This window comes from Hyla sarda, chromosome 8 (genome assembly GCF_029499605.1).
Source record: "Hyla sarda isolate aHylSar1 chromosome 8, aHylSar1.hap1, whole genome shotgun sequence".
Classification (NCBI taxonomy): domain Eukaryota; kingdom Metazoa; phylum Chordata; class Amphibia; order Anura; family Hylidae; genus Hyla; species Hyla sarda.
In genome coordinates this window covers 37,238,974-37,264,785 of record NC_079196.1, presented here as the reverse complement: position 1 = coordinate 37,264,785, position 25,812 = coordinate 37,238,974, and the positions used below count along the sequence as shown (strand labels likewise).

The window sequence follows — 25,812 nt, the reverse complement described above, 5'->3', positions numbered from 1 at the left end:
TTACATGAGCTTCCCGACATGGAGGCTTTTTCTTCCAGTCGTCTTTTAGTTGAGTAGAATACATTAAATAGAGCATTGGGAAATAAGCCATCGGTAGTAGGATTGCTTGTTTTCCTCCACTGTTTTCTAGTAGTATTAACCCCTTAAGGACAATGGACGTACTCCTACGCCCCCGTTTCCGAGTCCTTAAGGACCGAGGACGTAGGAGTACGTCCTGTCCATTCCCGGCCCCTCGCCGCTAGCCGGAGGGGAGCCGGTGCCCGATGCCTGCTGATATCGATCAGCAGGCATCGCGGCATATCGCCCAGGGGGGTCATGATGACCCCCCCATGTCAGCGATGGCCGCAGATCGCTGGACAATTCAGCCCAGCGATCTGCGGCGATTCCGGGTCAATCGGGTCTCCAGCGACCCGGAATTACTGGCTGATCGGGGCCAGTAATCTCTGACGGCCCCGAACAGCCATAGCCAGCAGGGGTGAGATGGCACCTCACGATCGCCCTGATTCATCGGCCAGTTTACTGGCCGACCAATCAGGGTGCCTGCTGCGGGTGTCACTCCCGCAACCCGATCCGCCCCTCTTCCGGAGGACGTGATCGGGTGCGGGAAGAGGACCCCGGCAGCTGGGGACCCCAATCCCTGGCGACCCTGTTGGGATCGGGGCCCCAGGAGCGGCGGCGGCGAGGGACTGACCTGCAGCGTGGATCAGCAGTTGGGTGAGTGACAGCCTCCTGCTGTTGCTTAGCAACAGCTCCCAGCATGCAAAAAGGGCATGCTGGGAGCTGTAGTTATGCAACAGCAGGAGGCAGACCACCACAACTCCCAGCATTCCCTTATGGGCATGCTGGGACTTATAGTTTTGCAACAGCTGGAGGCACATTTTTTCTATGGAAAAGTGTACCTTCAGCTGTTGTATAACTACAACTCCCAGCTTGCACAATCAGCTAAAGTGCCTGCTGGGAGTTGTAGTGGTGCATTTGTTAGTTGCATAACTACAACTCCCAGCATGCCCGTTGGCTGTCGGTGACTGCTGAGAGTTGTAGTTTTGCAACAGCTGAAGGCACACTGGTTGTGAAACACTGAGTTAAGTAGCAAACCAGTGTGTCTCCAGCTGTTGCATAACTACAATCCCCAGCCAAAGTAGTATGCCTCCAGTTGTTGCATAACTACAAGTCCCAGCATGCCCTTCCACTGTCTGTACATGCTGGGGGTTGTAGTTTTTGCAACAGCTGAAGGCACACTGGTTGCAAAACACTGAGTTTGTTACCAAACTCGGTGTTTCACAACCAGCGTGCCTCCAGCTGTTGCAAAACTACAACTCCCAGCATGTACTGATAGACCGTACATGCTGGGAGTTGTATTTTTGCAACAGCTGGGATATTTCTCCCCCCCCCCCCCCCCCCCCCCCCATGTGAATGTACAGGGTACACTCACATGGGCAGAGGTTTACAGTAAGTATCCAGCTGCAAGTTTGAGCTTCGGCAATTTCCTGCCGCAGCTCAAACTGCCAGCGAGAAACTACTGTGAACCCCCGCCCGTGTGACTGTACCCTAAAAACACTACACTACACTAACACACAATAAAATAAAAAGTAAAAAACACTACATATACACATACCCCCACACAACCCCCCTCCCCTCCCCAATAAAAATGACAAACGTCTGGTACGCCACTGTTTCCAAAACGGAGCCTCCAGCTGTTGCAAAACAACTACTCCCAGTATTGCCAGATAGTCTCTGACTGTCCAGGCATGCTGGGAGTTTTACAACAGCTGGAGGCACCCTGTCTGGGAATCATTGGCGTAGAATACCCCTATGTCCACCCCTATGCAATCCCTAATTTAGGCCTCAAATGCGTATGGCGCTCTCACTTTGGAGCCCTGTCGTATTTCAAGGCAACAGTTAAGGGTCACATATGGGGTATCGCCGCACTCAGGAGAAATTGCCTAACAATTTTTTTTTTTTGGGGGGGGGGGGGGTATTTTCTGCTATTACCCTTTTTAAAAATGTTACATTTTTGGGAAACCAAGCATTTTAGGGAAAAAAAAATAATTTTTTTTTTACATATGCAAAAGTCGTGAAACACCTGTTCACATTACCCCTTGTTACGTTCCCCAAGGGGTCTAGTTTCCAAAATGGTATGCCATGTGTTTTTTTTTTTTCTGTTCTGGCACCATAGGGGCTTCCTAAATGCGGCATGCCCCCAGAGCAAAATTTGCTTTCAAAAAGCCAAATGTGACTCCTTCTCTTCTGAGACCTGTAGTGCGCCAGCAGAGCACTTTTCACCTCCATATGGGGTGTTTTCTAAATCGGGAGAAATTGGGCTTCAAATTTTGGGGGGTATTTTCTGCTATTACCCTTTTTAAAAATGTAACATTTTGGGGAAACCAAGCATTTTTTTTTTTTTACATATGCAAAAGTCGTTAATCACCTGTGGGGTATTAAGGTTCACTTTACCCCTTGTTACGTTCCCAGAGGGGTCTAGTTTCCAAAATGGTATGCCATGTGTTTTTTTTTGCTGTGCTGGCACCATAGGGGCTTCCTAAAGGTGACATGCCCCCCAAAAACCATTTGTCGCTCCTTCCCTTCTGAGCCCTCTACTGCGCCCGCCGAACACTTTACATAGACATATGAGGTATGTGCTTACTCGAGAGAAATTGCGTTTCAAATACAAGTAAAAATTTTCTCCTTTTTACCCCTTGTAAAAATTCAAAAATTGGGTCTACAAGAACATGCGAGTGTAAAAAATGAAGATTTTGAATTTTCTCCTTCACTTTGCTGCTATTCCTGTGAAACACCTAAAGGGTTAAAACACTGACTGAATGTCATTTTGAATACTTTGGGGGTGCAGTTTTTATAATGGGGTCTTTTATGGGGTATTTCTAATATGAAGACCCTTCAAATCCACTTCAAAACTGAACTGGTCACTGAAAAATAGTGAGTTTGAAAATGTTGTGAAAAATTTGAAAATTGCTGCTGAACTTTGAAGCCCTCTGGTGTCTTCCAAAAGTAAAAACTCATCAATTTTATGATGCAAACATAAAGTAGATATATTGTATATGTGAACCAAAAAAAATTTATTTTGAATATCCATTTTCCTTACAAGCAGAGAGCTTCAAAGTTAGAAAAATGCAAAATTTTCTTTTTTTTCATCACATTTGGGGATTTTTCACCAAGAAAGGATGCAAGGTACCAAAAAAATGTACCACTATGTTAAAGTAGAATATGTCACGAAAAAACTATCTCGGAATCATAATGATAAGTAAAAGCATTCCAGAGTTATTAATGTTTAAAGTGACAGTGGTCAGATGTGCAAAAAATGCTCTGGTCCTTAAGGTGTAAAATGGCCTGGTCCTTAAGGGGTTAAGGTTAACATATTTGAGTTTCTTTTTTTTACCTGTGATCTTAAAGTAAATCACCAGATTTTAGCACTATTTATAGGCCTAAGAGAAGTTGCAGATTTGTTGCTTAATATTTTTTTTTAAGCAGTTTGGTTGGTTTAATTTTTCTGACACAAAGCTTCAAGACCGGGCACAGATAAATGTAAAAAATTTGGCCTCCTTTACTTGCCAATAGGGGGAGCTTAAAGGGGTACTATTCCGGTAGAAAACAAATGTTTTCAAATCAACTGGTGCCAGAAAGTTATACAGATTTGTAAATTATTTCTATTTAAAAATCTTAATACTTCCATTACTTATCAGCTGCTGTATGCTCCAGAGGAAGTTGTGTAGTTCTCTCCAGTCTGACCACGGTGCTCTCTGCTGAGATCTCTGTCCTTGTCAGGAACTGTCCAGAGTAGAAGCAAATCACCATAGTAAATCTTTTCTACTCTGGACAGTTCCTGACATGGACAGAGGTGTCAGCAGAGAGCACTGTGGTCAGACAGAAATGGAATTCAAAAAGAAAATACCTTCCTGTGGAGCATACAGCAGCTGATGTACTGGAAGTATTAAGTATTTTAAAAAATAAGTAAAAATCTGTTTAACTCTCTGGCACCAGATGATTGAAAAACATTTTTTTCCACCGGAGTACCCCTTTAAAGTTACACGGAAAACTCACACCCAATAGCTGACACTACACAGCTTGGAACTGGAAGCCAAGTTCTTCTTGTCCATCAAATTGGAACAGGCAGGATCTCAGAGCAGAGAGGCGTTGCAGCTCCAGGGCACAGCAGACCCCCAGGCAATGCCTCTGACACCTCAGGACCGCAATAAATTGCCTTTTTTTGGTGAATTGAGGCTACAAGATACATAAAGGGAGGTTTGACCTGCATCCTTTAGCTGAATACTATTAGACAGTGTTGGCTGTTGGTGTGAGTCCTCCACGTTAAGGGTAGAGTTACACGGAGCACACCCGCAGCATATTTCATGCTGCAGAGGCGCCAAGCGGATTTCCCGCTCATGACTGTGATGGTCCATCCAATCCATCGCTATGAGGGGACACACAGAGATAGATACCCCGCCGCAGCAGGGAGCTTGCTCTTATGACTGTCGTCAGCGCATTCGCAGTGCTAAATACTCTGTAGATGTGCTCTGTGTGGCCCTACCCTAAGGGTAGGGTCACACGCGCTGTATTTTGCTGTGTATACAGCTGAGTATTTTCTGCTGAAGATTTTGCTACCCATTGATTTTAATGGGTAGGAAAATACACTGCAGCAAAAATGCAGCAAAATATGCAGCAAAGTACAGCATGTGTGACCCTATCCTAATAGGGCATTCCAGCAATTGAGACTTAATCCCCTATCCATAGGACAAGGAAGGGTGGGAGTGGGAGGAGGGGTGCATGCTGCACCTCAGCCTGACCTGTATGACATTTGAGCTTAGCAGGAAAACATGATTTTATAACTTTACAAACAACTATCAGCGAAAGGTATTGTCTGTCTTATCTCTCTATCAGCTATCTGCCCATGTCTGCAGCTTTTTGGCATGATATAGAGCCGACAGATCCCCTAATGATATTACTAACAACAAAAAGGACACAATTATATGTGGTTTACTAATGACAGAGCGTGTTCATTGTGTTCAGCTTATTCATTCTGCATCATGGTATCTTTGTATCCATAGTGAGAGATTACACTGGAGGAAATGATTGTTGATGCGTCACATGACAAACAACGTTCACTATAAACTGAGTGACCCCTGACACCATCAAGACTCTGCAGGGCTTTGATCACTATAACTTCAGCCACAAACTTGTGGTTAACCAGAAGTATGGTGAAAAGAATTCCTAGAAGGAAATGTCATGATATTCACCAGGAAGAGCTCACAGTGCATCACTCCAGCAGATAGATATGAGGGCTTCACTTAAAAATTCAATGTCTGTCAGGCTATTTTTGTGATGGGTATTAAATAGTGCCTCCTATGGCAATGTCTGGTATTGCATTTCAACCTTTCTTTAAAATAATTGGGCTGTGCTGCAATACCAGCTACAGCAAATTTACAGTAAAGGCACTGTTTCTAATAAAAGGAGAGCCTTTGTGCTAATTTCAGACAATTTTTACCACATGCGTTTTGCTGTAAATGGCTGAAATCCCAGTAAAAATTGTCAATTTTCCAGCAATTTACTTAGCTAGTACAATTGTAATGCAATTTTTTGGAGGTTTTTTCAATTTATTTCTTAGCAAAAAAAATAAAAAACAATAATAGATTGAAGGCATTGAAGGCATTGCAAATTAAAACAGACACAAATACCAAAAAGTTGCCACAGAAATAGGGCACCTATTTTTTTAAGGAATAATTAAAACACATAGTGACGGTCCACATGTTAATTAGGTCCACCCTGGCCCAAAGCAGTTCTGTGTATAACAAGTGGGCAGACTAGCACTTTTTCCTGACCTAACTGGTGCTGATCTGTTTGTAAGCTTAAATCCTAGTTTTCATCCTTTTATGGCTTCTAAGTCCTTTGTTTGTGTTGCACGCACTGCATGCAGTTTCCTGAGAAGGAGGGAATGTTCCCTTCCTTGCCCTCACATCTTATGTGGGAACTTCCTCCCTTATTCCTCAGAGTTGACAACTGGCTGCTCTGTGCACTGAGGCTCCGTGACACGGCCCCGGCTCACACAGCAGGATGATTGACAAGTCAGGACCCTCCACAGAGCCCTGCTTGTCCTGCATAATCTTCTTGTATTTTGTCCCAGCCAAGACACACAGGCAATAGCTGCAGGGACAAGACAGTTTTCTGAACAGTGGAGTGACCCCTAGTGGTAAGCAGTATAGAGTATTTTGTCAACCATAAATATATAACATTTTTAACTAATGTATATTACAAATATACATGTAATGTTATCATCTATATTATAAAATAAAGTTTTTGCAAACGACAGTGCCCATTTAATACTGAAGTAAAAGTACTATAATTCATACCTGTAAAGTTTGCTGATATTTAGATACCTTAGGTTCAAAGCAAATATACATGAAAATCAATCTGCGCAGAGAACAACATTTCTTTGCATATTTGCATTTTTAACACGCCTGGGGTCTCCTGTATGGTTTATTTGGTCAAAGTAAAATGAAACCATCTATAAATGTCAATGGCACAATGCTCCCAGTCACCTATTTATTACAGGCCATAGAAAATTATTAGATTCTGGGATCAATATCGTGTTAATGAGACATCTCCCATACGTGATTGTACAACATCCAGCGCCAAAGTTACCTGCTCTATATCCAGCCTCATAATGGCTTTCTGGAGATAGCGGACCCCGCCGTGGATGAGCTTGGTGCTTCTGCTGCTGGTCCCAGAGGAAAAGTCATCTCTCTCCACAAGAGCAGTTTTAAGCCCTGTTGTTTAAAACATCATAAAAAGGCAGATAATGAAGATATATTCTTAGAAATGATCAAAGGCAAACAATAAAAATATATTCTTATAAATTAGGGAATAAAAATCTCTCATCTGCACTATATTGCTACTCCCTATTCTAAACAATAGGTTATCAAGGAGGTACATGAACCCCAGAGGGTATACTATGTCCGTAAAGTTTCAGCAGGAAGACAAAGGAAAGAGGAGACACTCACCATTAAGGAAAACTTCTTTATTCACTTGGCGGTGACATCAATCGGGATACAGGCGGGGGAACAGGGTGGAGGATGGGCAACCGGTTGCCCCTCCTCCACCCTGCTCCCCCACCTGTATCCTGCTTGATGTCACCACCAAGTGAATAAAGAAGTTTTCCTGAATGGTGAGTGCTGACTCTTTCCTTTGTCTTCCTGCTGAATCGCTACTGTCCATTTGGCTGAGCACCACCGCTACAGGATCACACTATTTGGTCAGGTCACGCTGTATTTCTCCGTTCCTCTCTATGGTTTAGTTCCGGTAGTGCCAGCTGCCTTGTTTTCCTAGTTGCTATATGTCTGTAAAGTAGTTGTCCAAATCTTTGGTTCTTCAGCAGATGCCAAACTACAACTCCCTGCATACAACAAAGAGAATAGGAGTTGTAGTACAGGGCCAACTGGGGGTCTTGGTACATCTCGCTAGGTCTATGAGATCATGGTAGCTTTGTGGTCTGGCTGATCCCTGAATATTCTCCTGTGGTCTCTGCAACTTTTGTAAAGGGGTCTGCACAGAAAAGGAAGTCCTTGATCCAGACGTACACTATGGTGTAGGTGTCTGGGTGCTGGTGCAGATGACTTGAACCAGAAACAAGCCTGAAATTGAAAGCAGGAACCATCTTAAAATCTTCTGTGAACATCAATATAAGAAATACAGACACAGACAGCTCGGACCCCCGTAATATCAGGCCCAGCACCCCGGCGTTCTGAACCCTTGAGAACGGCAGATGTGCTAGGCTTCAGGTGCCCGTGGTCATTACGCCCCCTCCATTCAAGTCTATGGGAGAGATGGAGATACAGCATTGGGGTATCTCCTTAAATGCCATAGAGATATATGGAGGGGGCGTATCGGCCACAGCTTCGAGCTCTGGTCGCCAGTAATCCGGCATGGATTACTGGTGTGGCAATCAGGAGATTGTGGGAGTCCCAGTGGCTGGCCCTTCCACGATCAGACAATTAGACAGGGGACAAGATGCCTGGGGGGGGGGAAATACCCTTTTAAGGTAGAGTGTATGGGCTTCAGTGTATGAGAAATGTAGGTGTCGCTATAGAATATACACATTCTGGTTAAAGGACATCTGTAGTGTAAAATAACTTTTACCCTGAAGGATTGGGGATAAGTTATAGATCACGGGAGGTCCGGGCACTGGGACCCCCCGCAATCTCCTGTACGGGGCCCCGGCATTCTGCCGGAAGGGAGCGTTATGTCCCCGCATGGCGCGGTGGCTAAAACGCCCCCTCCATGTATCTTTATGGGATACATGGGGGGGGACGTGTCGGCCGCCAAGTCATGCTGGGGATGGACACGCCCCCTCCCAGCAGAATGCCGGGGCCCCATACTGGAGATCGCGGGGGGTCCCAGTGCCCGGACCCCCCGCAATCTATGACTTATGCCCTATCCTTGTTTTACACTACAGATGTCTTAAGACTACTGAGAGGGGCCCTTACAGCTTGGCTCTTTGTGGTGAAGGTTAAGTAGACATTTACTAATTTTAGCTGCGTTATGATTCCTTATCGTAGGGCGTAAGGCGAAAAATGTTGGGACTTGTAAGACACAAGACACTGACTCCGCCAGAAGATGCCAAAGAGTCCACTGGTAGCAGAAGAGCACTTGTACAGCTTCTATCTCTTGAGGCTTGAAAAATTTTTTCCTTTTTTGGAGTAAAACAGATGCCCCTTGAGCATGGACAGGAGACAGTTTTTGCATAATAGACCTCCTAAATGGAGCCATGGTTTACCATGACTGACTGAAAGCTGACTCGATGGTTAAAAACTTGAACAGAATTAGGAAGTCTCCGGCAGAGCCAGGTCTAGCACTACTTTTGGTCTACTCAGTAGAAGAGCGAAGAAACACCTTAGAGTAATCTGGGGTGAGATGATTAGACTTGGGGACTCCTCCTCAGAACATTTTAGAGAGATGTATGAGACATCAAGTGACCCAAATCTCATATACGTTTACGTTTTCCATCAGTAGCGGCAGTGCAAAGAAAGTTAACCCTTACACGACTTAAAGGGGTACTCCCGTGGAAACCTTTTTTTTTTTAAACAGATTTGTAAATCACTTCTATTAAAATGTTTTAATCCTTCCAGTACTTTTTAGGGGCTGTATACTAAAGAGAAATCCAAAAAAGAAATGCATTTCCTGTGATGTCCTGACCACAGTACTCTCTGCTGTCCATTTTAGGAACTGTCCAGAACAGGAGAAAATCCCCATAGCAAACATATGCTGCTCTGGACAGTTCCAGAGAGCACTGTGGTCAGGACATCACAGGAAATGCATTTCTTTGTTTGTATTTCTCTTTAGTATACAGCCCCTAAAAAGTACTGGAAGGATTAAGATTTTTTAATAGAAGTGATTTACAAATCTGTTTAACTTTCTGGCACCAGTTGATTTAAAAAAAATAATAAGTTTTCCACGGGAGTACCCCTTTAACACCTCAGTGCCTGCATATGTGAAGCAGTGTAGTACATTAGACATGTTCAACCCACTATACCCAAACAGGATTTAACGGACATGAGACATTTTTCAGCAGTGGTCTCAAACTGTTGCCCTCCAGATGTTGCAAAAGTTCAACTCCCAGCATGCCCGGACAGCCGTTGGCTGTCCGGGCATGCTGGGAGTTGAAGTTTTGCAACATTTTGAGGGTCACAGTTTGAGACCACTGTTCTACAACATGACTATAAGTTCTATTCTTCAGCAGGTTGTAGATGGATAGCAGGACACTACAAACCTAACCAGAGGACCCCGGCTCCTAAACCCTTGCTGTAGCAATGTTCCTCATTGCACTTTCCCAATACCCAAAGGTATAAGGTGCTCCAGCTTCCATAAATTCTCATGTATGTACCATACCTCTAGTGACAGCATCCAAAGCACATCCACAGCCAGTGGCTCCTCCACCGATGACCAGGACATCAAACTCCTTAGTGTTTTCAAGGGTGAGAAGTTGAGCCTCCCTGGAGGGCAGTTCATTATTCTGACTGGTGTTCCTGACCAGCTCGGCAGCTTGTACATGGGTTAGATTCGCCTGGAGGATGAACAAAATGTCCATTGAAATGATGGAATCCCAACTGTATGGCTGAAATGTACAAATAACTAACATTTGGGTTTACCTCTAGACCCTAGCAATGGACGTAAGGACATGTTTGTATTTATTTTATTTCTTTAAAAGGGTTACTCCGCTACCCAGCGTCCAGAACATTGAGTTCCGAACGCTGTGTGCAGGCTTCCGTGTTCACACCCGCCCCCTCGTGACGTCACGCCCCGTCATGTGACGTCACGTCCCACCCCCTCAATGCAAGTCTATGGAAGGGGGCGTGATGGTCGTCGCACCCCCTTCGCATAGACTTTCATTGAGGGGGCAGGCCGTGACGTCACGAGGGGGCGGGCGTGAACACGGAAGCCCGCACACAGCGTTCGGAACTCCGGATGTTCCGGACGCTGGGGAGCGGAGTAACCCTTTAAGAACCTTAAAAGGGTTGTACAGGATAAGAAAAACATGACTGCTTTATTCCAGAAATAGTGCAGCACCTATCCATGGGTTGTGTCTGGTACTGTAAGGGTCTATTCAAAGGGCAGAATTTCCGCACATCCGCACCAATTCCGCTTCCGCATTTTTTTTGGGGTGGTTTCTGGCTTGTGCGGAATTGGTGCGGAATCCGCACCAGGAAATTCAGAAGTGTAAATGGGAGTGCAGAATCCCAGCCTCTATTGGGCTTTAATTTGAGGCGGAATCCGCATGCGGGAATTCTACCGTGTGAATAGACCCAAACTGTACTGAAGTAAAGGAGACTGAGCTTCAATACCACCCATAACCTGGGGACAGTTGTGGCAGCATTTTAAAGGTAGATATGTTTTTCCAATCCTGTCACTGAGAGTGTATTGTTTCTTTGAGGTGGTTGCCAAATGGGCTACAGAGTCTATGTAATGCCTCAGGGAAAAAAGTATGCAAAGTAGCCTTTCTGTGAAAAAACGAAAGCATGCTCGTCCCTTAAAGAGCCTTGATACATGACAAGGCAGATGGGGTAGAGAAAATTCTCCTAAAAAGTGGTGTCCTCTCCTCTTGGAAGGTCCATGATACATGACAAGGGATTCAAAGAGATTCTAACTGGCTAACAATCCTCAGTCATGTTTCAAGGCTCATTAAAGGAAAACGGTCATCAGTTCACCCACACTAAACCCAATACACTGGGTTATAGTGTGGGTGAACAAGAGAACGATGAGGGGTTCCATCTTCAGTGAATTGCGCACTGGAGGCAGACCCGCCGGATCAATATGAATATTCATTGTCGCAGGTCATGTGAGTGCTGCGCCGATTGTGAGCACTCAAGTGACCCGCAACAATGTATATTAAAATTGAGCTGCCGGGTCCGCCTCCAGCGCGCAATTCACTGAAAATAGATGAAGATTTTCGGAGGGACAGATCTCGGGGCTGCAGGTACGTATTTAACCCATTAAACCCTCATCGGTCTCCTGTTCACCCACATTATAACCCAGTGTATTGGGTTTAGTGTGGGTGAACAGATGATAGTTTTCCTTTAAAGATCGAGAATTGGCTTGAAAAGATGCTAATTCCAATAGGTGGCAGTGGAGAGCAAGCTCTTTTCCTTCTGGAGGCGGGCTACTTTGTAAATTTCTAATGCAGTAAAAACCCCTTTGAACTATAAAGAGTCTCTACCACCTCCAAATTCCTACAAAACTACAGTAATCAGTAAATAGATTAACCCCTTAAAGGGGTACTCCCATGGAAAACTTTTTTTTTTTTTAATCAACCGGTGCCAGAAAGTTAAACAGATTTGTAAATCCCTTCTATTAAAAAAGAAATGCATTTCCTCTGAAGTCCTGACCACAGTGCTCTCTGCTGACCTCTGCTGTCCATTTTAGGAAATGTCCAGAGCAGCATATGTTTGCTATGGGGATTTTCTCCTGCTCTGGACAGTTCCTAAAATGGACAGCAGAGGTCAGCAGAGAGCACTGTAGTCATGACATCAGAGGAAATGCATTTCTTTTTTGGATTTCTCTTTAGTATACAGCCCCTAATAAGTACTGGAAGGATTAAGATTTTTTTTTATAGAAGTGATTTACAAATCTGTTTAACTTTCTGGCACCAGTTGATATAAAAAAAAAATAAAAAAAATAAATAAAAGTTTGCCACAGGAGTACCCATTTAAGGAAAAATCCCTTTTTTATGATTTTGTTTTTTCTTTCTCGCCTTTTAAGAGCCATAGTTTTCATTTTTCCATCCACAGATCCATATGGGGGCTTGTTTTTTGCACAACCAATTGTACTTTGTAATGAAACCTTTCAGTTTACCATATAACATATGTAACATAACCAATAATATTAAATTTTTGCAAAGGGAAATTGAAAAGAAAACAGCAATTTTTTACTTTTGGAGGTTTTGTATTTACTTTGTGCACTTTACATAAAAAAATTACATGTTCTCTTTATCATGTGGGTTGATACGATTAAAATGTCTCGGCAAGGACACACAAATTATCACATGTCGCTTATAGTACTGATCACCAAATTTCTAGTACCACACACACTTCACTACCCAGTTGTCAATCAAATCTGACCTTTTCACTATATAAGTCTATGCAGTAAAAAGGTCGCTTCTGCTGGCCAGTCGGGGAGTGAAGAGAGATGCCCTCTGCTTCTCCGGCTTTTAACTAGCGATCGCAGTTGGTATCAGAAGTGACACCTGATGTGATCAAAACATTTGACATGTCGGGGCAACATATCAAAAGTTTTTTCAATGATAGTAAAGGTTTAAGAATTTAGTTTCAGCCCTAATATCAGGCAAGTGCAATTTTATAAGATGGAAAATATCTTGTGATTTATTAATATACGGGCAATTTTGGGTGGACCTTTTTTTTACCATTTTTTATTGGCATTTGTAGTATTTTTGGATGGCATTACTATAGAAATGGACATTAGAGGGTTAACTATACATTATGTTCACTGTGGATCTATTTAGGATATAGTGTATCTTTAAAAGTGCAATGACTCTGACCCCTCCAGCCTCCTCTACCCATGACGCTAAGGCAAGTATGAAGACTTTCAGTCACCTGCACCTAGTATCCCTTGCCCTCTGTTTGACAGATGACATGACACAAGCGCCCCACCTCAGCTTGAGCCTAAAATGACCCCTAACTGTCTGATCCATAATAGTCACAAAAAAATGGAAGAGGAAATATAAACAGAAAGATATAATAATAACTGAAGGAATGACGAAACCCTGATAGAAAGAGTAATAGTAAAAAAATAAAATAAAAAAAACATACAGTTTATTATATATATATATATATATATATATATATATATATATATATATATATATATACAGTGACCCCCCGACTTATGATGGCCTCGACATATGATCATTTCAACATATGATGGCCTCTCAGAGCCCATCGTATGTTGAAGGCAGCTTCGACATATGATGCTGCTGTGTGTTGGGGCCATTGTACAAACAGCTATCTGACAGCGCTGACAACTTCAGCAACTGACAGATAGTTGTTTAATGTGCCCCGTGTGCCCCGTTCTGCCTCCTGTTACTCACATGCTGTCCTGCTAACTCACGCAGGCTTCCACTGTGAGCTCCGTGTAAGCCCCCCCCCCCCCCCCCAAGTGCAGCCATAGCCAATAGCCTGCAGCATCTTGCTGCAGGCATCCAATGAGCTGCTGGCTGCCCTCCCCTTCCTTTCCTATAGAGCTGTAGTCGGCAGGATCGTAATAGAGGACATTCTGTCCCCCCTGAAGGTATTTAAAGAACTATACAGTACTGTATGTGATGTCCCACATCACATACAATACATATACACACTATACACCCCATACATCAATGTTTCCCTATCAGTGTGCCTCAAGCTGTTGCAAAACTATAACTCCCAGCATGCCCAGACAGTCAATGGCAGGGCTAAGAGCTGGAGGAAAAATCCTCCCACTGTCAGCTTGTGTCCCGCTACTGTCAGTGAGGACAAGCTGGGAGTTGAAGTTTTGCTAATATTAGGGGAGATGTGAGCAGACAGCATACTGAAGGAGGGGGCGGAGACGTGCATAGTGAGGCCACACTATCCCTATCTTATATGAAGGATAGCCTTATGCCTATCTCTATCTTATATGAAGGATAGCCTTATGCCAATCCCTATCTTATATGAAGGATAGCCTTATGCCTATCCCTATCCCTATCTTATATGAAGGATAGCCTTATACCTATCCCTATCTTATATAAAGGATAGCCTTATGCCTATCTCTATCTTATATGAAGGATAGCCTTATGCCTATCCCTATCTTATATGGAGGATAGCCTTATGTCTATCCCTATCTTATATGAAGGATAGCCTTATGCCTATCCCTATCTTATATGAAGGATAGCCTTATACCTATCCCTATATTATATGAAGGATATCCTTATACCTATCCCTATCTTATATGAAGGATAGCCTTATGCCTACCCCTATCTTACAGTGGGGATCAAAAGTTTGGGCACCCCAGGTAAAAAAAAATTATTAATGTGCATAAAGAAGCCAAGGAAAGATGGAAACATCTCCAGAGGCATCAAATTACAGATTAGGCATTCTTATAATATGTCAACAAAAGTTAGATTTTATTTCCATCATTTACACTTTCAAAATTACAGAAAACAAAAAAATGGTATCTGCAAAAGTTTGGGCACCTTGCAGAATTTATAGCATGCACTGCCCCCTTTGCAAAGCTGAGACCTGCCAGTGTCATGGATTGTTCTTAATCATCATCATCTGGAAAGACCAGGTGATGTCAATCTCAAAGGTTTTAAATCCCCAGACTCATCTGACCTTGCCCCAACAATCAGCACCATGGGTTCTTCTAAGCAGTTGTCTAGAAATCTGAAACTGAAAATAGTTGACGCTCACAAAGCTGGAGAAGGCTATAAGAAGATAGCAAAATGTTTTCAGATGTCAATATCCTCTGTTCGGAATGTAATTAAGAAACGGCAGTCATCAGGAACAGTGGAAGTTAAAGCAAGATCTGGAAGACCAAGAAAATATCAGACAGAACAGCTCGCAGGATTGTGAGAAAAACAATTCCAAACCTATGTTTGACTGCACAATCCCTCCAGAAAGATCTGGCAGACACTGGAGTTGTGGTACACTATTCCACTATAAAGAGATACTTGTACAAATATGGTCTTCATGGAAGAGTCCTCAGACGAAAACCTCTTCTACGTCCTCTCCACAAAAATCTGCATTTCAACTTTGCAAATGAACAAATAGACAAGCCTGATGCATTTTGGAAACAAGTTCTGTGGACCGATGAGGTTAAAATTGAACTTTTTGGCCGGAAGGAGCAAAGGTACGTTTGGAGAAGAAGGGGAACAGAATTTAATGAAAAGAACCTCTGTCCAACTGTTAAGCATGGGGGTGGATCAATCATGCTTTGGGGTTGTATTGCAGCCAGTGGCACAGGGAACATCTCACGAGTAGAAGGAAAAATGGATTCAATAAAATTTCAGCAAATTTTGGATGCTAACTTGATGCCATCTGTGAAAAAGCTGAAGTTAAAGAAAGGATGGCTTCTACAAATGGATAATGATCCTAAAAACACCTCGAAATCCACGGGGGATTACATCAAGAGGCGTAAACTGAAGGTTTTGCCATGGCCTTCACAATCTCCTAAGCTCAACATAATTGAAAATCTATGGATAGACCTTAAAAGAGCAGTGTGTGACAGACAGCCCAGAAATCTCAAAGAACTGGAAGACTTTTATAAGGAAGAATGGGCAAAGATACCTCAAACAAGAATTGAATACTCTTGGCTGGCTACAAAAAGCGTTTACAAGCTGTGATACTTGCCAAAAGGGGCAGTACAAGATATTAACTCTGCAGGGTGCCCAAACTTTTGCAGATGCTATTTTTTTTGTTTTCTGTTATTTTGAAAGTGTAAATGATGGAGATAAAATCTAACTTTTGTTGACATATTATAAGAATGTCTAATCTGTAATTTGATGCCTTTTGGAGATTTTTTCCATCTTTCCTTGGCTTCTTCACATTAATACAATTTTTTACCTGGGGTGCCCAAACTTCTGATCCCCACTGTACATGAAGGATAGCCTTATGCCTTTCCCTATCTTATATGAACGATAGCCTTATGTCTATTCCTATAGACTTGCATTGAGGGTGCGGGGGGGGGGGGGGTGACGTCATGAGGGGACAGGGCTATGACGCGAGCTCTAGGCGCCGGCTCCAGCGTTTGGAACAGTTTAGGGGTGTACCCCTTTAATCTCCTTCACTGTATTTGCACCTACCACTTCTGCAGGAATACAATTCCATGCTTCAAATTTAACTATAGCAAAAATCGGGAAAAGCAAAATGGAGTTGTAAAGTTCTAAATTTTTTTTTTTTTTTTTTTTTTTTAAAGCATGAATCTAAAGCAGTGGTCTTCAGACTGTGAACCACTAGATGTTGTATAACTACAACTTCCAGCATGACCCAACAGTGGCATGCTGTCTGGGCATGCTGGAAGTTGTAGTTCTGCAACATCTAGAAGTCCACAGTTTGGAGACCACTGATCTAAAGGGTACTTTCTTTAAGTGCCGATTTTCAGATAAACAATTGGCACTCATACCGGGCAGCTATCTGCTCAAGCAGAAGTTTAACGCAATGACAGCTGTATGTGCTTTTGATGCAAGGTTAAAAAAACTCACAAAAATAAATATATGTAGATAAAAATGTATTTCCCCAGTTTATTTATTTTAAGATTCTTATTTTTCCTTTTTTCCATTATTATTATTTTATTTTATTATTTTATTTTTTTTTTAGATTTTTTTTTATTTTCCTTACCGGCACAAATTACGTCTAATGAATTCGCCGTTTCACCCATCGAAAGCCTAAAATCTACAAAAGTGAACTTATGAAAGCAAATGTTTGATAACCCCACATTAAAGATTTCCTAATCTCAGGGAAACATTTTTATTCATTTTGCATGCAAACCCTCATTTTAAATGATTAGATCAATTTTCCTCCAAATCCCCCCCCCCCCCCTTCTCGCGCTCGGGCCCGCATTAGAATTGCAAATTTTTTCCCAGCCTTCCTAGACATTTGCAACTTATGGTGTAACGGCAAACAAGATCTAATAATTAGTGTCTATTTCGGAGAGAGGTGCATATTTAAAGACTACAGGCAATTAACAAGCAGGTTGTCCTGTAATCACCACCAGTATTAATTTGAGTGTAGCGGTGAATTTCATGCAAATTACTCTCTTAAACACCAACTGCTTTCGTTCTCGGCGGCGCCAAAATGAACCCCCCCCCCCCTTCCACTAATGGAAGAGTTAATATATGTAGCTATTTCATTGAAATTTATTTATTAGCATTGAGGCGGGTCCCTACTTTATTCGAGAACTCTGTTTTTATTCATTCCGTTTTAATATGTAAATTATTTTTGCGTCGTAAAAATTTTTTCAGTCTAAGCACCCGAATAAAAAAAAAAAAAAGAGCAGCGCGTAAATCACGCTTAATCGAAAATATTAAATGCGATTAACATTACTCATTGGTGTACGGGTTAAGCAAAAAAGCAAAGCATCGTTGTAAGAAAAAAATAAAAGGAGAAGATTGGTGAACTGTTAGGGAAGGGTCACACACAGCACATCCGCAGCGTATTTCACGCTGCGGATGCACCCGCCGCCGGTAATTGTAGAGCGACTACAGAGCAAGCTGGGAGCTCGCTCTGCAATCGCTCTGGCGGCGGCGGGTGCATCCGAAACATGAAATTCGCTGCTGATGCGCTGTGTGTGAACATAATCTTAAAGGGGTACTCCGGTGGAAAACTCCGGAGAACTTTTTTTTTATATCAACTGGTGCCAGAAAGTTAAACAGATTTGTAAATTACTTCCATAAAAAAAATATGAATCCTTCCAGTACTTATCAGCTGCTGTATGCTAAAGAGGAAGTTGTGTAGTTCTTTCCAGTCTGACCACAGTGCTCTCTGCTGCCACCTCTGTCCATGTCAAAAACTGTCCAAAGCAGTAGCAAATCCCCATAGCAAACGTCTCCTGATACGGACAGTTCCGGACACAGACAGAGGTGGCAGCAGAGAGCACTATGGTCAGACTAAAAAGAGCTACACAATTTCCTTTGGAGCATACAGCAGCTTATAAGTACTGGAAGGATTAAGATTTTTTAGTAGAAGTAGTTTACAAATCTGTATAACTTTCTGGCACCAGTTGATTTGAGAAAAAAAAAATTCCACCGGAGAACCCCTTTAAGCAACTACCGTGACTTGCACGTCCTGCCAGTTAAGGTTGGCAGGAGGAGGGGGGGAAGCCATAAGTTAACATCCTCCTATAGAATAGTGCCGGGTGTGGTATTAAAGCTATGTATGTTTATTACAAGCTATGAGAAGTTTTAGGAAGTCCCCTATCAGTCATTTCGTGTCCACGTCCCCTATCAGTAGTTTCGAGTCCACGTCCCCTATCAGTCGTTTCGTGTCCACGTTCTTCATTGTTAACCATATAGTAAATAGTTTACTATGGAGCAGGATCAACTATTGTTGGTGGGTGCCGGTTTTGTATGACAGCTGACACCCACCGGGTTTAGAGACAACGCAAAACCAGGCAGTTTAACTTCCTAGATGCGACGGCCAATCAAGTATCACAGATTCTTGGGCAGTGTTTCCCCAACAGGGTGCCTCCAACTGTTGCAAGACTATGACTCCCTCCCTATCTAAGGTTTTTGTCTCACGTTTAACTCCTTGACGAACATGTAAGTCATAACATCAGGAACGGACCATGGTTCAGGATTCACTGTAGTTGGTGGATGCCGGTGTTTTATTACAGCTGACACCCACTGGGATCAGAGAGAGCGCTAAACCTTTCAGTTTAACTGGCGCCAGAAAGTCATGCACATTTGTAAATTATTTCTATTTAAAAATCTTAAACCTTACATTACTATTGTTGGTGGGCGTTGGCTGTTTCTTACAGCTGACACCCACCAGGAACAGAGATAATGCCAAACCTGGCAGTTTAACCTCCTAGATGCCACATTGAATCAAAACCACAGCATCTAGTGCAGTGTTTCCTAACCAGTGTACCTCCAGCTGTTGCAAAACAACAACTCCCAGCATGCTGGGTGTTGTAGTTTTGCAACAGCTGAAGCTACCCTGGTTAGGAAACGCTGTAGAATCCCATGGGGGACACAGGTAAGAAAATACAGGAAGCGCAAAACTGAATATCCAGCTTTACCCGGAGTGTCTCCTTAACGTAATTGCGCCTGATCCTATCTCCTTCACTGCGAATCACGACAGATTAAATCACTTATACAGAGGGATTTTCATCGGCGCGCTAAGAAGTGACAACAAAACCGAGCATGCTTGAAAGGTTCTTTGAAGATCTGCACAAGGACCTGATTTCAACCACATACGAAAACATAATTGCTAAGAATACATTCAGGAATAAGAAATAATTGAAGTGCTTCATTTTTTTTTTCTTTTTTTTTTTTTTTTTTCCCTTCTTATCCACATTTAAGCACCTTGTAAAACTCAACAAAAAAAAAAGAAAAAATCTTTCACTGATGAACCAACATGGCAGATTAGCCAATTAGAACACCTAATTAAAAGAACTTAATCATCCGCAATAGTAAAACCACTTATCGCAGCATTAGTCGGAGTAAATCCCAGTATGACTTTCTTCGCCCCCCTTTCTCCACCCCCCCACCCCCCCGCGCAACTTCTGTCATCTGATTAAAACAAACTACTTCATTATAGCCCCCTATTCTTGATATTATAATCCGAGTGGCACTTCCTGTGATGAAATAAGTGTATTTCCCTTCCTCACAATTATTTAGATCAATACAATTAATAAGAAAAGGGAGAATACAATGGCGCATCAAAGAGCTTGCCCAATCAATAACAGGCAATTAGAAAGACGCGCTCAGCCGGTCAATGCCGCCTACATTCAAAGCCGCCGCCGCCGATTTCACTTTAATTAAAGGAACATCACACAAGGCGGGAAAGGCTCTGGTCTCAGAATAGAGCGGCGTGCCTTGTGCCTTTTTTGCTTGGATTATTTTTGTCGCTTTATAAAATTAAAAATTATATACCGGATTTTTCGTCCTATAGGACGTACCGGCGTATAAGACGCACCCAATTTTTAGGGGCAAAATCTAAAAAAATTAAGATTTTGAACCCAATAGTGGTCTTCAACCTGCGGACCTCCAGATGTTGCAAAACTACAACTCCCAGCATGCCCGGACAGCCGTTGGCTGTCCGGGCATGCTGGGAGTTGTAGTTTTGCAACATATGGAGGTCCGCAGATTGAAGACCACTGCATAGGAGGTAATACTCACATGTCCCCGCCGCTCCGGACCCGTCACCACTGCCCTGGATGTCGCTCCATCGCTGTCGCCGTGTCCCCGTCGCTTTGGAACGTCTCTGCTGCCGGCCGGGTTTCCTCGCTCTCCGTCGCCGCCATTACGTCGTTACGCACGCTGACGTACGTACACGATGACGTGATGACGGGGAAGGAGAGCGCCGGCCATGCAGGGGATCCCTGAACGGAGAAGACACCGAGGAGGCAGGTAAGGTCCCCCCCCCCCGGTGTCCTGTAAGCACTAACCCGGCTATTCAGTCGGGCTGTTCGGGACCGCGCGGTGAAATCGCGGCGGTCCCGAACAGCCCGACTGAACAGCCGGGTTAGTGTCACTTTCCCTTCAGACGCGGCAGTCAGCTTTGATCTGAAGGGTTAATACAGGGCATCACCGCGATCGGTGATGTCCTGTATTAGCCGCGGGTCCCGGCCATTGATGGCCGCAGGGACCGCCGCGATAGGGGTGTATTCGCCGTATAAGACGCACCGACTTTTTCCCCCCAGTTTTGGGGAAGAAAAAGTGCGTCTATACGGCGAAAAATACGGTATATATATATATATATATATATATATATATATATATATATATATATATATATATCTAAAGTTTTTGGCTCATGTTTAACCTCTTGATGTACATGGATGTCATAATAGTCTATGAAGCAGGATCAACTATTGCTGGTGGGTGCCGGGTGTGTATTACAGCTGACACACACCAGGATCAGAAATAATGCTAAAAAGGGGTACTCCGGAAGGGGAAAGAAAAAATGTAAATAGATTTGTAAATGACTTCTATTTAACAATCTTAAGTCTTCCAGTACTTATCAGCTGCTGTATGCTCCACAAGTTGTGTAGTTCTTTTCAGTCTGACCACAGTGCTCACTGCTGCCACCTCTGTCAGTGTCAGGAACTGTCCAGAGCAGGAGAGGTTCACTATGGGGATTTTCTCCTGCTCTGGGCAGTTGCTGACATGGACAGAGATGGCAGCAGAGAGCACAACTTCCTCTCGAGCATACAACAGCTCATAAATACTTGAAGGATTAAGATTTTTTTTTTTAAACAAAAGTAAAATGCCATGACTAATCAAAACCACATCATTTAGGGCAGTGTTTCCTAACCCACATGCCTGCAGCTGTTGCAAATCTACAAGTCCAAACATACCCAGACAGACAAAGGCAGTAGGTAGGAAATATCCCCCCAGAAGATATGTAGATAGGAAATGCCCCCATTAGGTAGAAGCCCTCAGTAGGTAGGGAATCTGCCCATTTTAGGTAGAACATAGGCAAGTAGGAAATCCCCAGTAGGTAAGTAGGTAGGGAACCCTCCCTTTTTGGATAAAAGCCCCTAGTAGTTAAGTAGTCAGGTAGGTAGTGACCTCCTATTCGGTAGATGCCCCCTTTACATAGTTTTCCCCAAGAAGTCCCCTCCAAAAGAAAATAATAAAAATCCCACTCCCCTTGCCTTCTTGCATTCCCCCTTGCACTCTTTTTTCTGTACGGCTAGGTTTCCACACAGTTTTTTATTTTTTTCTGGCATTTTTTGGAATACTGCAACTGCAGTTTTGGGGCCAAATCCAGAAGTGTATTGAAAGGGAATGAGAAATATAAAGGAAGGACTTATTCTTCTCCTTCCTACTGGATGCATTTCTGACTTTGGCTCAAAAACTGCAGTTGATGTATTCCAAAAAATGCCAGAAAAACCTGGGGAGAAACCTAACCTTAGTGGTGCAAGCCAGAGTGGTTCAGGACCTGTCACGTAATGAAATGACATCATCGCGCTGCAGGTCCTGCACCACTCCGGATAACTGAGCAAACTAGAAGAGGTGTCGGCAGCATAGGGAAGGTACCGGGATGGGTATCAGAAACATTTGTACAAGTAATAGTGCAAATGTCCTGTAATGGCGATGATACCGATACCAGTATTGGTATTGGGACATCCTTAATCGTCATGCTGGGACTTGTGGTGGTAATATGGCTGTATTAGGTTAATGTGAACGCGGCTTTAGAAGGGTGAGGATGAAAAACATGAAAACCTTGTTGCCAAAATTTGTTGCGGCAAAAAGAGGTTATTCAAAATAAATATAGAAGAAGAGCTAAAATTCCATTCAGAGAAAAAGAACAAACTGACTGCGAATACCAACATATCTTTTTATTACTCAATGTATATGTATGTTTAGAGAATTATCAGAAGGCAGTCGGCTTGTTTAAAAATAAAATGGAGTACAAGACATACAGGACATAGTGTTACATTAGAGGGGAAAGGTTTCTGCAGTAATATCAGGAAGTATTACTTTACTAAGATAGTAGTGGATGCATGGAATAGACTTCCTGCAGAAGTGGTCGCTGCAAATACAGTGAAGGTGTTTAAGCATGCTTGGGATAGGTATAAGGACATCCTTCATATAAGATAGGGATAGGTATAAGGCTATCCTTCATATAAGATAGGGATAGGCATAAGACTTTCCTTCATATAAGATAGGGATAGGCATAAGGCTATCCTTCATATAAGATAGGGATAGGCATAAGGCTATCCTTCATATAAGATAGGGATAGGCATAAGGCTATCCTTCATATAACATAGGGATAGGCATAAGGCTATTCTTCATATAAGATAGGGATAGGCATAAGGCTATCCTTCATATAAGATAGGGATATGTATAAGGTTATCCTTCATATAAGATAGGGATATGTATAAGGCTATCCTTCATATAAGATAGAGATAGGTATAAGGCTATACTTCATATAAGATAGGGATAGGTATAAGGCTATCCTTCATATAAGATAGGGATAGGTATAAGGCTATCCTTAATGTAAGGCTGCTTTCACACTATAAAAAATCATCCGTTACAAACGTCCGTTAGAAAAGCCCTGGTAAACGGCCGTTAAACAATCCCATTAAAGTCTATGGGATTTTTTGATTATCCGTTATGACCTGTATTATAGTCCGTCATGCATAACGGCCGTTTGTTGTGACGGAAGAAATAACAGCACATGCACTCATTTTTCTTCCGTCACAAGAAACGGGTAAATTAACGGCCGTTCTTTTTAACATTGATGTCTATGGCTGACGGATGAGCCTTTATGTCATCCGTTTGCACCCGGTTTATAATATCCGTTATTACTTCTGAGCATGCTCAGAAGAGGTGACATCAGCAGAATCCTGCAGTGCTAAGGGACTACTACTACTCCCATCATGGAACAGACTTGTTTCCATGATGGGAGTAGTAATTCCCTGGCTGCGGGAGTCTGCAAACAGCTGGGGAGGCAACATTAGTGTTTGTACTACTACCCCCATCATGGAACAGAGTCTGTTCCATGATGGGGGTTGTAGTACAGGGGCTGAGGGATTGATCACATCGGGTTTCACTTCTGAGATCTGACGCGATCCAAAGTTATTAAGCAGGGGAGCGGGCGGCAAGTTCTGCAACCCTGCGATGTATCAGTGTGTTTTAACTTTCATTTTTGAATCCCCGCAGAGTGCCCTGAATGGCCGGTACGGAGGATCCAATCAGGGCTCTCAGAGGGAGATTTAAAAAATTGACATTGTGAGTAGCAGCGGCCATATGTATATTAAAAGCGCTGTGGGGGCAAGATATATAGCGCTGCAGGGGGGGGGGGCAGACATATAGCCTATATATCTAGCCCCCCAGCAGGGCATTAGATATGACCCCCGCTGGCGCATTAATAAATATATACCCCCCGCCTGCATTTATAAATATATACCCCCAGCCAGCGCATTAATAAATATACTTCCCGCCAGCACGTTAATAAATATATACCCCCCGCAGCGCATGTATATGTACCCTCGCAGTGTAGCACTTCTATATACATATGCCGCTGCAGCGCTATATCTGAAAAGCATTCTAGCAGCAGCATCGGCCGCCCGATGTTGCTGATAGAAATACTTTTCATACATAGCGCTGCAGCGGCATATGTATATAGAAGCGCTGTGGGGAGGGCAGATAACGCTATATGTCTGCCCCCCCCCCAGCGCTTCTATATACATATACCCCTGCCGCCATATGAATGAAAAGTATTTCTATTAGCAGTGCATAGTGCTGGCAACCTACAGAATTTTCCGGGCCTTAGACCTGGACATCCCCTTTAAGTCCCTCACTTCTGCTTCAGACTTTACCTTTTTCCTTTTGTCAGTCAAATGAGAGAGACCATACACTGTCGCCACAGCACCACCTCCGAGGAGGACTGTCCCCTGAAGTACCTTCCGGAAAGCCATTTCTTTTCACTAAAAAACGAAAAACAGCACAAGATCAGGTTGAGGTAAATACATACAAAGGCATATGAAGGGCAAACACAGGGGAACCCACTAAAATGTACTGATCTCTCATCTGGCTGGGAACCAGGGTGCCTCCAGCTGTTATAAAACTACAACACCCAGCATGCCCGGACAGCCAAAGGCTGTCCGGGCATGCTGGGTGTTGTAGTTTTACAACAGCTGGAATTATCCTGTTTAGGAAACACTGTTGAATGCCATGGGGGGGACACAGGGAGTGCAAAACTGAATATCCAGCTTTACCCGGAGTGTCTCTTTAACGTAATTGCGCCTGATCCTATCTCCTTCACTGCAAATCATGACAGATTAAAATCACTTAGGCTGCATTCACACCTCGTTTTTTTTACATACGGGTGCCAGATCCGGCTGGGGGAGGGGCAAACCGGGCGCTCCCGTACCCCAGATCAGCCCTTGACGCAATTTACTTTAATGAGCCGACCAGAGTCAAACGGTGACTCCGGTCGGCTCAGTTTTGACCCGTATCCGGTTTTGGACCGGACCTAAAACCGTAGTATACTACGGTTTTAGGTCTGGTCAGGAAACCGCATACGGGTCAAAACTGAGCCGACCGGAGTCACCGTTTGACTCTGGTCGGCTCATTAAAGTAAATTGCGTCACGGGCTGATCTAGGGTACGGGAGCGCCCGGTTTGCCCCTCCCCCAGCCGGATCTGAGGTGTGAATGCAGCATTATACTTATATTGCAAACCTATGTATCTCCATGGTAACAAACTACAAACAAACATTGTGTAGTCTGACTCAGTTGAGTAGTTGCCCATAGCAACCAATCAGATTTCTTCTTTCATTTTTAACAAGGCCTCTGAAACATTAAAGAAGCGATCTGATTGGTTGCTATGGGCAACCGGGGAAACTTTTCCTCTGGACGGGTTTTGATGAATCTCCCCCAATACCTTCTATTTGTTCTCTACTTCTTGTACACTGGATATACTAGAAAAAACGTAGAGGAACATAGAAGGATCAGACTATATAAGGCAGTGGTCTCCAACCTGCGGACCTCCAGATGTTGCAAAACTACAACTCCCAGCATGCCCGGACAGCCGTTGGCTGTCCGGGCATGCTGGGAGTTGTAGTTTTGCAACATCTGTAGGTCCGCAGGTTGAAGACCACTGATATAGGGC

The 25,812-nt window shown here is 43.3% G+C and overlaps 1 protein-coding gene across 5 annotated transcripts in view; it reads right to left on the bottom strand.

Moving 5' to 3' along the window:
* Window positions 1-25,812, bottom strand: part of GPD2 (glycerol-3-phosphate dehydrogenase 2) — a 302,607-nt gene that overhangs the window by 228,292 nt on the left and 48,503 nt on the right. For 4 of the 5 annotated variants that reach the window (XR_008847310.1, XM_056536600.1, XM_056536602.1 and 1 more), the window contains exons 2-4: window positions 24,520-24,627; window positions 9,895-10,069; window positions 6,652-6,776 (exon numbers count right to left, since the gene is read on the bottom strand). Coding sequence is in view for 4 of the 5 variants with exons in the window: in XM_056536600.1 (XP_056392575.1) it covers window positions 6,652-6,776; window positions 9,895-10,069; window positions 24,520-24,618 (399 nt within the window). In the remaining variant the exon portion in view is untranslated. Of the gene's footprint in view, window positions 1-6,651; window positions 6,777-9,894; window positions 10,070-24,519; window positions 24,628-24,918; window positions 25,069-25,812 lie in introns of those variants that run through there. The other variant, XM_056536601.1, reaches the window with a different exon arrangement.